The 14,648-nt window shown below is 35.4% G+C and overlaps 1 protein-coding gene across 1 annotated transcript; it reads right to left on the minus strand.

Moving 5' to 3' along the window:
- Positions 1 to 5,109: 5,109 nt before the first annotated feature.
- LOC131027079 (replication protein A 70 kDa DNA-binding subunit A) lies at positions 5,110 to 12,296 on the minus strand. Its single transcript, XM_057957051.2, has 3 exons — positions 12,073 to 12,296; positions 9,818 to 10,136; positions 5,110 to 8,157 (listed from the first exon to the last, which is right to left on the minus strand). The coding sequence occupies exons 2-3, from the start codon at positions 10,126 to 10,128 to the stop codon at positions 5,730 to 5,732; spliced, it is 2,739 nt and encodes a 912-aa protein (XP_057813034.1). The 5' UTR covers positions 10,129 to 10,136; positions 12,073 to 12,296; the 3' UTR covers positions 5,110 to 5,729.
- Positions 12,297 to 14,648: the final 2,352 nt, after the last annotated feature.

The raw sequence follows: 14,648 nt of genomic DNA on the forward strand, positions 1-14,648 counted from the left end.
CCGATCTGAGACACTTCAACTTTTTTCCTGTCTCATTCTCAACCAAAGCTTTCCATTTCTTAAAAGTTTCAAAAACATCTAATTTTTGTTTTAGGAAATATACCCATGTTTTTCTGGTTGAGTCATCAATAAAAATAATATAGTAACAAGAGCCACCAAGAGATGATACCTGAGCCGGTCCCCATACATTTGAATGTACAAGCTCTAACTTCTCACTCTTCTTCTCTTTCCCAACTTTGAGAAATCTAACTCTTTTTTGTTTACCATAAACACAGTTTGCACAGAACACTAAATCAATCTTCTTTAGTCCTGGCAATAATTTTTGGAGTGAAGGGTTTTCATCCCTTTCTCACTCATGTGCCCAAGCCTATGGTGCCACATTATCGAATATGTTCTTGCAACATTTATTGTTGTTGTCCCTGCAGTAACTTTATCTGTAGCAGCTAGGGTAGAGTAAGTGTTACCTGTACACAGATATAATGTGCCTACCTTCTCACCTTTAGCTATTACTAATGATCTTTTAGCAACCTTCACTACCTAGTTGCCCTGCAGAAATTAAATTTCTTCTTAAATTAGGATCATGTCTTACCTCCTGCAGAAACCAGTCATTTCCATTCTGCAACTTGATCTTTATCTTTCCTTTTCCAACAATTTGACAAGGCTCATCATCACCCAAATATACCTGTCTAAAATCACCTTGAACATAATCTAGAAAATATTTTCTATAGGGTGTAGCATGAAATGAAGCCCCAGAATCTATTACCCAGGAATCATTAACATTATCCAAACATAAGATTAAAGCATCTTGTAAAGTATTACTTGCAATATTAGCTTCCTTACTGTCATTTTCATTTTTGTCTCCTTCTTTGTTTTTCCGAGACCAACAGTCTTTCTTTAGATGACCAGGCTTTCCGCAGTACTAGCAATCTTTCTTTCCTCTAGATTGAGAGTGTCCTTTCTTTGACTTCCCTCGTGACTTCTCATTCCCAGGGCATTTTCCTCTTTCCTTTGATCTTCCTCTATTCTCCACATTCAAAACACTACCCGATGATGTTGGAGTCTCACCTGTGCTTTTCCTTCGCAAATCCTCGCTTAGGATAACACCAACAATATCATCAAATACCAAAGTATTTTTACTAGAGACAGAGTTACTTACAGCCATAACCAAGCTATTCTAGCTTTCTAGCAAAGAACATAAAATCAAGAGAGCCCTAACCTCTTCTGCAAAAGTAATTTTTACCGAAGACAATTGACTGGTAATTGTATTAAATTCATTTAAGTGCTCCGCTATAGATCCTCCTTCACTCATTTTCAAATTAAACAGACGCTTCATAAGAAATACCTTATTCGAAGCCGAGGGTTTCTCATACAACTTAGCCAATGTCGCCATCAAATCTACAGTCATTTTTGCTTCTATTATATTGAATGCTACAGACGGTGCAAGGCACAATCGAATGGATCCCAGTGCCTTTCTATTTAAAATGTCCCACTCTTCATCTGACATTGTGGTCGCTTTCTTTGCCTTTCCTTCCAATGGCCGCCACAAATCTTTTTGATACAGGTAATCCTCCATCTGCATTTTCCATAACTGATAATTTTGGCCGTTAAACTTTTCGACCTTGAATTTGGAATCCTCCATTACTCCCACTCAAATCTGAAAGTCCTGCCAATTTACAGAAAACCTCGCTCTAATACCAATTGTTAGGGATTCAAGCAGATCCGAAGCAAATATGAACTAACAATTATATGCAGATTTAAATACAAAAGATAAAGAAATAAAACAGGACACAGATAACACAGAGATTTAACATGGTTCACCCAGAATGGGTTACGTCCACCATACACAGTCGTCCAATCTTTCTTATTATCCAGCAAAAACAGTACATCAACCTTACAATGCCTTAAGCATCCCAGCCGCTTATAACATGCGTTTTTAGGGCAACAAACAAAGTCGGCCTTTTTAGGGTTTTATTACAATGTCGGTTTTCATCAACGAAAAATGGCAAAAAAAAATAAATCTCAGGGGCTCCCGCCCCTGAACCCCCGCGAGGATACATGCTGAGTGTACAGTACTTTGTTGATCAGTCGCCACATTTCAAGATTGACATCGCAATGAGTTATTTGATATAGTGAAGTGTTATATGCAGAAGGAAAAAGAGTTAAGTTGCAAAGTATGCAGAAGAGCGGTGTTGAATATGTTTAGAAGGATCTGATTAAGCAAGTATTGTGCTACTCAGAACATATCAAACCATTCTTGTTGTTTTCTAACCATTACAGCAGAATCAAATCCCCTAATCGGGTAAGCTCTAACAAGCTTCAATGTATAAATCATTTAACAAGGTGATCCATTAGTTTGGATTCAGAAATCCTCCACTGAGGTTACTCCTAACAAGGTACTACCTTTAACAGGGTATAAGCTTCTAATCAAGCTTTAGGATCTCTAACAAGATTCGCTCCTAGCAGAGCACTTTGTAGACCTTAACCGGTTAGTTATCTATTACTGCAGATAGTTAACTTGTGAGTTCCATCTCACCGTGGTTTTTACCTATTTGGGTTTTCCACGTACAAACACTTGTGTTATGGTAGATGTTTTACTTTTTGTGGATGTTGTTATATCATTTTGGATTGCATGCATTGTGTTTAAAAGCTTTGTTAAGTTCATCTATCGGTTAGTGTTTGAAGTAGTTTTATTTTTGGTGTCACTGATTCACCCCCCTCTCAGTGCTTTTCAAGTCCATTAATATTTACGTGTAAAATTATGTAAAAATTTTGGTATACATTTACAATATTTATATGCCAACCCTCTCAATGCTTTTCAAGTCCATCAATATTATGTAAAAATTTTGGTATACATTTACAATATTTATATGCCAAAAAACATGTATTAGAGTGCTACCAAATATTGTGATTTGATATATTTCTTTATTGATGATTTTGCTCTACAAGATAATCAATATGAATACATTTTGTATGATGTGCATTATACTATAGGATTTATATTTAATAATTTATTAATCGTATTATACATATATTATTAAATGTTATATGCATTGTTTGATTACTTATCTTTTCATTGTTTGTTTAGTTAGGAAGGGCCTCCTTCCATCTAAAACCTTAAGAAATTGTTATACCTTTGAGGGCAGCTCTCTTGTAGGTGCCACAATCATAGGCACCTTTTTATCCCTTGCAATTATCTTTTATAGCATAGGTTGTGTTTTATGAGGATGTGTGTCACTTGTCCACTCCTTGCAATCAATTTATCTATTTTTGTGCACTCGCTAACATATATCTTTTATATATTGTCAATGTTTGAACTTCATGTGTCAATAGTATATGCATACATTATATTATCATCGTATGATGCATTTGGTTTTAAAAATGTTGTGTTTTGCTAAATTTTGTTGACATTTATGAGCATTGCATAGCTCAGCATCTCCACAAAAAACATCAAGATTGTCCCATCTATACAATACTTTTCTTTATAGAGAAATACTTCATGATCATACATCATTGTCATTGCTAGTTATGCATCACACAAGCCATGGGGGAATTAATATTTTTACACATTTTTTATCATATTAAGTTAAGACTCAAAACCATCTAAGTACACTAAAATCATTGGGTATCCCCTTTCTTTGTCTATCATTTGTTTTTTTGTCACATATTATAACATTCCATTTTCAAATACTTAATGATCATACATCATAGACATTGCCATTTATGCATCACACAAGCCATGGGGGCATTAATATTTTTACACATTTTTTTATCATATTGAGTTAAGACTCAAAATCACCTAAGTACACTAAAATAATTGGGTAACCTCTTTCTATATCTATCATTTGTTTTTTTGTCACATATTATAACATTCTATTTTCAAATGCCATATACATGCAAACTTGCTTGCTTTATTGCAAACAAAATTGAGAGATTGGAGGCATCCATTAGATTAGTTGCACACAAAGACAAGTATATTTCAATTATGCATTTTCTACTCAATTTCTTTAATCAATCACACTCGCTTTCTTTGACATATCATGTTGATTTTCAATCATTTTTTACATTTCATTTTCTTTCCTTCTCAATTTGAGGGCAATACTCTATACTACACACAATTCAAAGAGGACATATTATCATGAAATTTTATTTTTAATTTATATGCATTTTTTATAAGTTGTTGCTTTTCTTCAATAGTATGAAAACCCTAATAAATGCCTATTGTTTATAGGGACGAAAGGAGCACACATTTTTAAACATGAATCAAATATCTAAAATTTAAAAGCCCGTACCCTTTTCATATGTTACCTATCCCTATGCTGGCACGATGTAGAAAAGACCCTTCTCACACCACTTTAGGCGGATGTTGTAGATGCACAATTTTAACACCTGATTTGGTCCATTTGGGGGAATTACCTAACCCTTATCTTGAACTTTTCACTCTAATGCTAAATCCTTCATCTTAAACCTCACTCTCTAATGCTCAATCTCTCAATCCATAACGATGTCCATTGTCACAAGTCTTCGACATCTTGGACTATAACTTGCACATGAGCTCATCCTTTAGATCAAATCATGTGCACAATCTAATCCTCTAATTTCAAAATTTTAAATTTTCATTTTCTAGACTAACAATATTGGAACATGCATAATACCCGTTAATTTGTGTAACAATAGTTTTGAATTGTGTCTCAAGTTATAGATTAAAGAGATCATCCTAGATTGTTTCAGGACACCATATGTATTGAGCTATCAATTAGTAGCTTCTATTCATATATTCAAGCAATGCCAACTACGATGTACTCAACAATTAGCATCCCTCATTCTCAATTTCTCTATTTTAAATTTGTCAAATCAACTACACAATAGTACTCTTTAACACCAGACTTTCTTAGACATATATACAGACGATAGCAAAAGCTTCTATAAAGACTAAAGTTGAAGTTCTAAAACAAATGAACTCGTGCCATTAAAAAACATCCAAGGACCAAATAAGATAACAAAAAACAACTCTTTAAGGCTTTAGAAGCTCGACTGCAAATACAGATATGTTAGCTCAAACTTGCAGACAAAACGCATAGATGGTTAAAAAAATTGGGTTCGAGTTCACTCTGACAGAAATATTCTGCATAATCCAAAAATTCCAATCTAATGGAGAATGATGCCATAGCACGTAACATTCGTACAAGAAAATGTAACATTCATGGTTACCATCCCAGCCTTTAAGAATTCAAATTCCTAAAATATGTGATAAAACCAGGTGCATATACATTCTAATGGAGATAAACCAGAAAGAGAACAAACGATTCAGTACATTCACCGTAGTTTGGTAAAACCAGCATATGGATCTAAAAAGCATGACCACTTCGACTGATAGGACCTTTTAAAGCCAACTAAATGAGCATGACCACTTCGACTGATAGGACCTTTTAAAGCCAACTAAATGAGCATGACCACTTTGACTGATAGGACCTTTTAAAGCCAACTAAATGAGCATGACATACTGCACAATAACCTGCCTATGTCATTGGGAAAGGAACATCAATTAGATTTTGATGTTAATTTCACCTATCAACTTAAGACACATTTCCCTCAAAACCCAGCTCTAATGTCAAATTTCAAGGCAGGTTAACATTCAAAACTAAGGCAACCCAGCCAATTATAACATCCCACAGCCTGTCAATTAAAACCATAAAAAACTGATCGATGTCAAAATTATGCTTTCATTCTGTTCAATAACCACCATACCCACCACTTCTCATGCCATAGCTGGCTGTTGCAACTCCACCATAAGTTGCTTGCGCCCCAGCTTGACCTGGACATTCTCTTGCCCAATGACCAGACTGACCACATTTATAGCATGAAGTAGAACCTGTATTTGCCCCAGAATTTGCATACCCACTGCTGAGACTGCCCCCAGAATAACCACCGGAACCATTAGGGCAGTCCTTTGCAAAATGACCAGGTTGACCACATTTATAGCATGATGTAGAGCTTGTATTTGTCCCAGAATTTGCATATCCACTACTGAGGCCACCCCCAGAATTTGCATATGCACTACTGAGGCCACCCCCAGAATAACCACCAGAACCATCCGGGCAATCCTTTGCAAAATGACCACTTCTTTTACACTTGTAACATGAAATAGGAGATGAACTCCCATTTGGCACTCCCCCATAACCACCTGAATTACCATAGTATCCACCTCCTTGATTCGTGTCCAGTCCATTGCCACCGAAGCTGCCACCTGAAATACTTCCCATGCCAGCATATCCTGCATTGATTCCCAAATTTGTCGTTGCGACTGATGTCCCACTAATAGGTTCTCCTCTAGAAAGCTTACCAATAAGATCTAGTAAAACTTTACTCTCAGATGAATAATCCACTCTTTCTGATTTCACAACCACCGACTTCACTCTCTGTTCATCATTGTATGTCTCCTCTTTTACTTTCAGTTTAAACAAAAACTGGTTAAAAAGGACCTTACGAATAATTTCCCCAAATTTGCTGTCATCTTGTTCTTCATTCTTTAACATGTACAATTGCTTAGCTGGGACCCCCATGATTTCCTCCCCTGCTTCTTGAAAAGCAGTAACCCATGTTAATCCAGTGTGGTCTTGCACTTGGACTTGAAGCAGGTATCTGTAATCACATTCAGGGAAACTACTATTGCATCTTTCACATTGCCAGGTTCCATCTCCAAAATTATTCACCTTCTTATTGCACTGCCTGTCTCCAACCATCAAAGGGCAAGCAGTGTAGCAAAAATTATCAACCTTAATGAAAGATACAGTTGCTTTGACTGAAATCCAATCGGGTTTCTCGGATCTACCAAGTCCCTCATCTTTAATCTGGGATACCATCTTTCGCATGTCAACCCGGCCACCACCAGCACCTTCTTTGGATAAGGACTGGGGGGCAATGTTCCTTCCCTCTTTCTCATACCAGTCTCTCAATTTGTGTGCTTCTTGAAAATCTGGATTCACAGAAAGCTGGCTGGTAGAGATTGTTCCCACAGATTTCCCACTAAAATCACTTATTCGGCCAGCCTTAACAGCCAGGATGGGGGAGGTTCCTGAATCACACATTTCTTGAAGTTGTTGGCCCTCCTTGTTGCAGAATGCCCCCCACATTGTTACCTCAACACTGCACCCCGACATGTCCTTTAGCTGAAGCGCTCTTTTCTGGGTCTCTGTTCCATTTTTTCTCATTATAGTGCTGGAAGGATTAATGGAGATGACAACACCAATAATGTCTACCATTGAATTATTTTCCATGTGCTCAATTTCACTGATTGGCCTAAAGTTATAATGCTGCTGCGGAATCGAGTTATCCTCTTCCAAACAAGCCTCTACTGTTGATGTAGACTCCAAGAAAATTTCCCATTCATTGTTTAAGTGGTTGAAATTTTTCTGTGCCGGTTTCAGACTCCCCTTGGAAACCATGTATACTCTTCCATTCTCAATACGATCATAAAATTGATCTGCAACTGAATTAAAACATGTTATGCGTATTTCTCCTCCTTCAGAATCAAGAAGATCAAAACTAAAAACTTTCCCATCTCCTTTTGCATTATTAAAACGACGAAGATCTCCCTTGGCAGTGACTCTTGCTTTGATAGTCCACCGGCCCTGATAGGGATTCAAAGCAGAAATAGGAATAATTCTTGGAGGTGCTTCATTTCTCGCTATGGGTCCTCTGTTTGAATACATAGAAGGCGGCTGATAGGAAGGGGTACTAGCTGGGCGGCCATACATATTTGTTTGAGCAATCATTCCTCTGCCAGCTGCCACACCAAGTCCACTGTTTGAAGGCTTTTGGACTGAATTTATGTATGGCTGAGCAGGCTTGTCATATGACCCAGTAGCAGACATACGAGGTGGACCTGCTGTCCCTGTGCCAGGCTCACTCTTTTGATAAATTCCATTCATTATTGGTGATGCTGGATTCAGATTTGGCCCTGCCCTTGACCCTGCATTGTAAGGGCCGGCATATGGCTGTGCAGGTTGAGCACGTGGAGAAGCTTGAGCCTGGGGTGGCTGTTGAACTGGCATGGAAACTCTTTGTTGCTGCTGAGCATTTGCATCTACCATTGGCCTTGGTTCACCAATTATATCACAGTTAAGAGCTACAACTCCCATGCCCAAAACTATAATAATCCTGCAAAGATGCATGAATGCAAACATGTCATTGCCAGCACCATATGACTACTAACTTTTAGGATTCAACGCCAAACTTCCAATAAAATTCAGAAGTATATCAATTCCAAATACTTTTTCAACATAATGTACAGAAATAAGACCATGGAGCATACAATGCAAGGAATTTTAACTGTAAATTGGCAGGCTAATAGATGTGTAATATTGTGCAGGGACCATTGTTCATATTATGATGTTTGTTTGTTAAATTGAGGGTGTGCCACAAGTTGTGTCATGTCCCTTCCAAGCTAGGTCAGCCTCCAGCACACCATTTTAAGAAAAGGTGTTTTTAAACACCACAATAAATATAAGCTTATGTATTAATTAATAACTATTTAAAATCAAAATTTATTTAAAATAAAATATAATAGAGTTCAGATTTAACTTTGACATATAGCATCCAAATTTGGGACCCTGGGGAATTATTCCCCAGTTCATTACAAAAACAGTTTGCTACACATTGAGGAGGCAGCTTTTGGATGACAATTGTTTTGCCATTGCAAATGGTTTGCTCATACAGGGACAGACCCTCTGTGATTGAGCGCTGTGAGGTGAGGACAAATTTCAATTTTTAATCCTCAATTTGTTCGCCACAGGTCTGACTTACATCCAACAAATTCGGTACATATGAGGTTTTGTGTCAAATTGTGGACTGTTCAAACAAATATTGGTGTGGAGGTGCTGATCATAATGAGGCCACTCCTTAGCAAAAAGAGGGAGATCTAGAATGTCACAATCTGCTGGTGGTAAACCTACAGCCAGCCAGGTGCAGGAGTTCCTGAGTTCTTCATCAAACCTAATATTTTGCAGCGATCAGCGGACAATTATTGAAGGGTGACATATCAGACGTGAGTCATCAACAGTGGGCATTGGAAGGTAGATCACAGTGAACAGTGATCCTATGAGGCACACTTACATCCAGATCAGTCATAGTTACAACAGTTTGTCAAGCTGGGCCCCAACATTGAGGATTTCGTGCCTCAAATATCAGATGGAGGAGCCAAATCTAGGGTTTGCATGCAGCTGCATCTCCCAGGCATCCAATCACCCACTGCAAATCCAATCAAGTACCAGTTCACAAGAGCAAGAGATTACTTTGGATGTGCGTCATTACTGTTCATTTTCCGATTAATGTAATTGCCTCACAAGAACAAAAAATTGTATGAAACTCACGCCAGGTCCTCTAAATTGCTTCCATGTAAGATTATTGTTGAACATGATCTCTGCTGTGTACTTCTAATTCTAGAAAATTTATGTTGGATTAATTTTATCTTTTATGATGCTATCAGAAAATTACCACTGTTAGGATCTCTGTGAGTTGAGCATGAAGGATTAAACCTTAAAACACATTGAGACTTGTTAGGATGGCAAGGTAAACCCTAGGTTCATCACAAGTCGGCCACTCCCTAATATCAACTTTTATCCATGTTATAAAAAACCAACTTGAGGAGTAAATTTAAATAAAGACAACACAGGTGAAAATATGAATTAGAGATACAGTTCAAAAAAAACATGAGTTGGAGATAGGGCATAGAAGGTTCAGTAAAAATCTTCAACAAAACCATGGCTACATTTTAAAATTACTAAAATAGCATAAAAGGAAATTAGGAACCCAAACTTACTTGCGACTCTGCACGGTATTACATATATACTCTGTCAATTGAACTACAGACCCCTTCTGAATCCTTCCTGATTTGACTAATTGATTAAGCTGTGTAGCAAGCATTGCTTGCTGCATATGTGTCCCATCTGATAGAACCGTTCTGTACCGTTCCTGAGAGGTTTGTGGCCCAATTTGTTTGATGTCCAAAACTTGTACAATTGGCTGAAGATCTGTGGCTCCATTATTCATGACAGAAATGGCATTTGCTGTCAAATTTGGCTCCATGGCTTCAACTTCAACTTCAGGTTTATCAAACAAATTTGACTCCATAGCTTCAACTGCAGATTTACCAAACAACACAGTCAAATTTATTACAAGTCAGTTATCCAAAATGCAGCTTGCCTTCAGTATATATTTATTGTATTGAAAAACATTCACACAATTTCATCCTCTGTTCGACTAAACTGCTTCATTATAGTTGTAGTACACTCCAATGTGCATTTTAATCTTAGACTAGTCTACAATCTAAAAAAAAAAAATTCAACGAACTTTTCATGAAAGCCTTAATCTGACTCTAATTTCCACATCTGTCCAAGAAAACCCGTGCAACTTAAATGTGATTCACATGACCTTGCTATGATATAAGGAACATTTTCCCTAAACCATTACTTTTAAAATCTAAATCCATTCAGCAAGATTTATTTCATTGTAGGCACTCCTTGGACTCCAAAATCACTCCTAGTTACCACCTCCGCCTTATTAGTTCAACAGAATCACTTCACTTCACTTTACACATACTAAATCTTAGTCATTTAGATTAATTGCCTACCCTACAATTTAAACATTAAACTATAATTTCACCAAATACTTTTTATTAAACCCTAAACTCCAGTCTCTGTTCATTAAAGACCTTTCAATTTAAGCCTGATTAACTCTCTTTAAGTGTAGAAAAAACAACTCTATATTAGATTTTTTTGCCTACCCTGCAATTTAAAATTTTCAACAATCTTTTTGCCAAATCATTTAATTTAACTCTAACTCGTTTATGTTCAAAAACTCCCTTCATTTTAAGCCAGCTTAACTCCAACACAACGCAACTTAACTAATATTTTCCATAAAAAATTTAATTTTTGAACCTAGTTTACTTAGCTATGAAGCATCCTTTGTCTGCTTTGAGATTGTTTTTTAACATTGTCACATAAATTTAACTAACCATCACCATGTGCTCTAAATTTATCTCTAATTGCACCCCTACAGTCAAAAAAAATTATTCGTTTAAAGCATGATTAGCTCCAAACTTCTATATTTTTTCCTTCAAAAATCGATTATGCACCTCGACCACTACATTGTGTGTTAAGCTCGGGTGTCATTTGGTTTGTTTTCCTTACTCCACCATGGAATTTCAGTCTTTGTACCCTATACATCCAAAAACTCCTTCATTTTAAAATTGATTGGCCCAATATGGTTTAATTTAACCAAGATTTCCTAGAAACCTTTGAATTTAGGAAGCAGTTGCCTTTCAATCTGCATTTATTTATTTCTTTGCATTTCTTGCAATCTAAATCTCTATGTACATTCACACCGACCGCGCGTCTAGAAAACGCCTTCATTTTAAGCCCGATTCGCTCCAAGTTCAACCAATCCTTTTTTCAGAAACCCTTGATTCTTGATTGTATTACACCTCGAATCTTTATTTAGATTTTTCACCTATCCTGCCATTTGAAGCTTCAACTATTATTTCAGATCTTTTTAATTCTTAGCTGTGATTCAAGCCTCCCTTCAAAAAATCTCTTGATTCAGAGCCTGACTGACAGCAATCTACTACAATAACCCAAGCTTTCTCAAAAGCCCTTGATTTTTTGACCTAGTTTACTCTGTAGCCGACTTTAGGTTTCTCTCGTCTGTAAGAAACAACTAAGTCATGCCAGAGACTGCAGGGACGAACCGATGTTCTAATTTAACGAAAGAAAAAAAAACGATTCATTTACTTTCTTAACATTTTTTTGAAACGAAAACATCACCTACAATTTTTTCTTTAAAACGAACCAAATCTTAAGCTGCTATGAACAGATAGAGTATCTTTACAAATATCAAACCCTATAAATATTTTATTCGGCGGTTCAAAGTAAGAAGAAGAGAAAATCAAAGCGTTTCAAGACCGAAATCACGGCAAACTGTAAAACATTTAGCGACTCTTGCAGGAAAGTTAAATGTACGTAAATAAATTAAGCCTCGTCATGGCGCAAAATACAATTACAAAGAACTGAAATGTACCTTTTCGCAGCAAGGATAGATTTTTCTGAGGCCTTCAGAAGAGCGAAGAAAACTTTTGGGGAAGAAAATTAGATTGTCATAGAGCGAAAATTTGTTTATTAACCGCTCAAATTCAAAGCTCTCATTACTCAATGGAGCTTTCCCGCCATGAATTTTCGTTACATTTGACACCTGACGTGACGACCGCCGTCGAACTCAAGCTTTTATCTATTACAGAAAAAACCTATTTCAAATTTAAGAAATATTATAATTTAGCGGTAGCTTGCCTTAGAAGATCGTGGGAAAGATGTTTAAGGTGAGGCATGAACTAATGTAAATTTTTGTGTTTTGTGAGTAAGATTTTAGGTATTGGTATTTATATTTGGAAAATTTTATTTTAAAGATATTATTACTAGCAATTGCATCTTGGTGTGCAATGGGTATGCCGAATAAGTGTTGAAGGTCAATTAGAAAAAAAATTGGTCTAGAGTTTGGATACATTTGTGCAATATATGATATTAATAGGGAGAAAGAGAGAGATAGAGGGGTAAGGAGATACAGTTAAGAGATGAAAGTAGAGTGAGGATATAGGATAATTAAAGAGGTATAGAAAGATGGAGCAATAGGGAGATAGATGTAGGGAGAGGTAAGGATATAGAGATAGGGGAGAAAGGCAGTGAGAAATATAAAGATAAAGATAGAGATGGAGATTTAGAGGCAAAGGAAGAGGAAGATGGAGAGATAAGTAGAAAGAGAAGAAAAGGATAGAGGTATTTATTTAGTTAACTCATGTTTCTTATATCATATGACTCCTTGTAAGGAGAAACCATCTTCCTACCATGGCTGTGATGGATGAGAAATATATTATTACAGTCACACTAACACATTGACCAATGATAACTAATGTAGTTTATACGCATAGATGATTAAGATAGCTTCAATTGTCTTGCATGACTAAAAATGTCTATCAATTGTAGACAATGAATACCTTAGATGTAATAAGTTAATTTAAAGCAATCATATAAATTTATCTATTAACAAATATTCATCACTAATAATATTAAAAACTATAAACAAAGGCTAAAGTCTTGGACACCAAAATCACCTATATTCAGATAAAATAAATAAAAATAAAATAAATAAAATCTTGAATATTTCACACCCCTATTTGTGAGAAATAAAACATTCTCAAATTGTTGATGTTGTTGAATTAAATTCTCCACCTAACAACTATGATATCAAGGATGAAGTCAGTTCATAATTTATTCATTTATTTGATTTAACTTATATTTATAAACAATAATATTATATTATTAATTGCACATGTTTCAATACTAAATTTAAATTTGTATATTCTAAAAACTGGTAGATTCAATTGAGCAATCATATAAGATAAATGGAATCGTGCTCATTTAAAGTTGTACAAAACTACAACAAAAGACAAAATTATTGTACCTGAAATATAAAATTGATGTAAAGTATTTGTATAGTTGTTGAATATTGATTCATTTGCCTCTCAAATTATATAAATTATTAGATTCCATTCATGAGAGGCTTTATCTAAATTAAACAAACGAAAACGTACTGCAATTGAACTATAAATGGGCATGAACACGTAGCACAAAAGTTAGGCATGTAGATGTTAGAGATTGAATAAGTGGATTGAGCAATTATATAAACCTTATGAATTCTACCCCCAACAAGATTAATGAAACTATTGAAAAAAATGATATAATGTCAACTATAATGTAAATGGGTTTGCCCATATCTAGTACAAAAAATTGGTATTGATTCAATTTTGCAGCTACATAACATTTTAAGTTCTACCGACAAGCATTTTGAACTAAAGCAAATTAAAAAATACACACTCTAACTTCAATTATAACTCATTTATAGATTATTGAAATAAATGGATGAGAGCATACACTAATAAATTATTTGCAAATTAAGTGAAATCTAAGTCATTTACAACATATTCAGAATGAAGACAAGAACTCATACCGTAGCTAAAATGTGAATTCAATTGTAAATACCTTTAAGTAAAATAAATAGATAGAAATATTAAAAAGGCAAAAGGCAATATGTAGTTGAAATGTAGATTCTTAAACAAATGTTTGAAATGAATAATATATTTGTATAATGATCATTTGTGAAACTTCACCAGCATTGATAATTCTCTAGTTGAGGACAAAATAAGGATTCAAACCCAAGCAACAGATTGAATCGAATTGGGATTTGGGATAGGATCAGGGTTAGGACTTCTTGTAGATGGGTTAGGGTTTGAAGGATAAATCTTCACTATTATGAAAAAATAATTTTTAAATAATCTTTTAATTAAAAATTCTTACTAAATCAGGTAAATAAAATGAATATCAAATAAGTTTTAATTTACATAAATGCTTAGATTTTAGTTCCTTAACAATGAATTCCAAATAAAACATTCATTTCCAATGAAATTCATATTTCCTTGTTAGATGGTGTTGTCATGTACTTGTGTTGATCTTTCTATACGTTACTTCAGTAGAGAGTTTTGAGATATCACATTGCTTTAGAGAGACGAACAAATGTGCAAACACATTGACAAATAAGGCAATTGA

The sequence above is a fragment of the Cryptomeria japonica genome, chromosome 7 (assembly GCF_030272615.1).
Source record: "Cryptomeria japonica chromosome 7, Sugi_1.0, whole genome shotgun sequence".
Classification (NCBI taxonomy): Eukaryota; Viridiplantae; Streptophyta; class Pinopsida; order Cupressales; family Cupressaceae; genus Cryptomeria; species Cryptomeria japonica.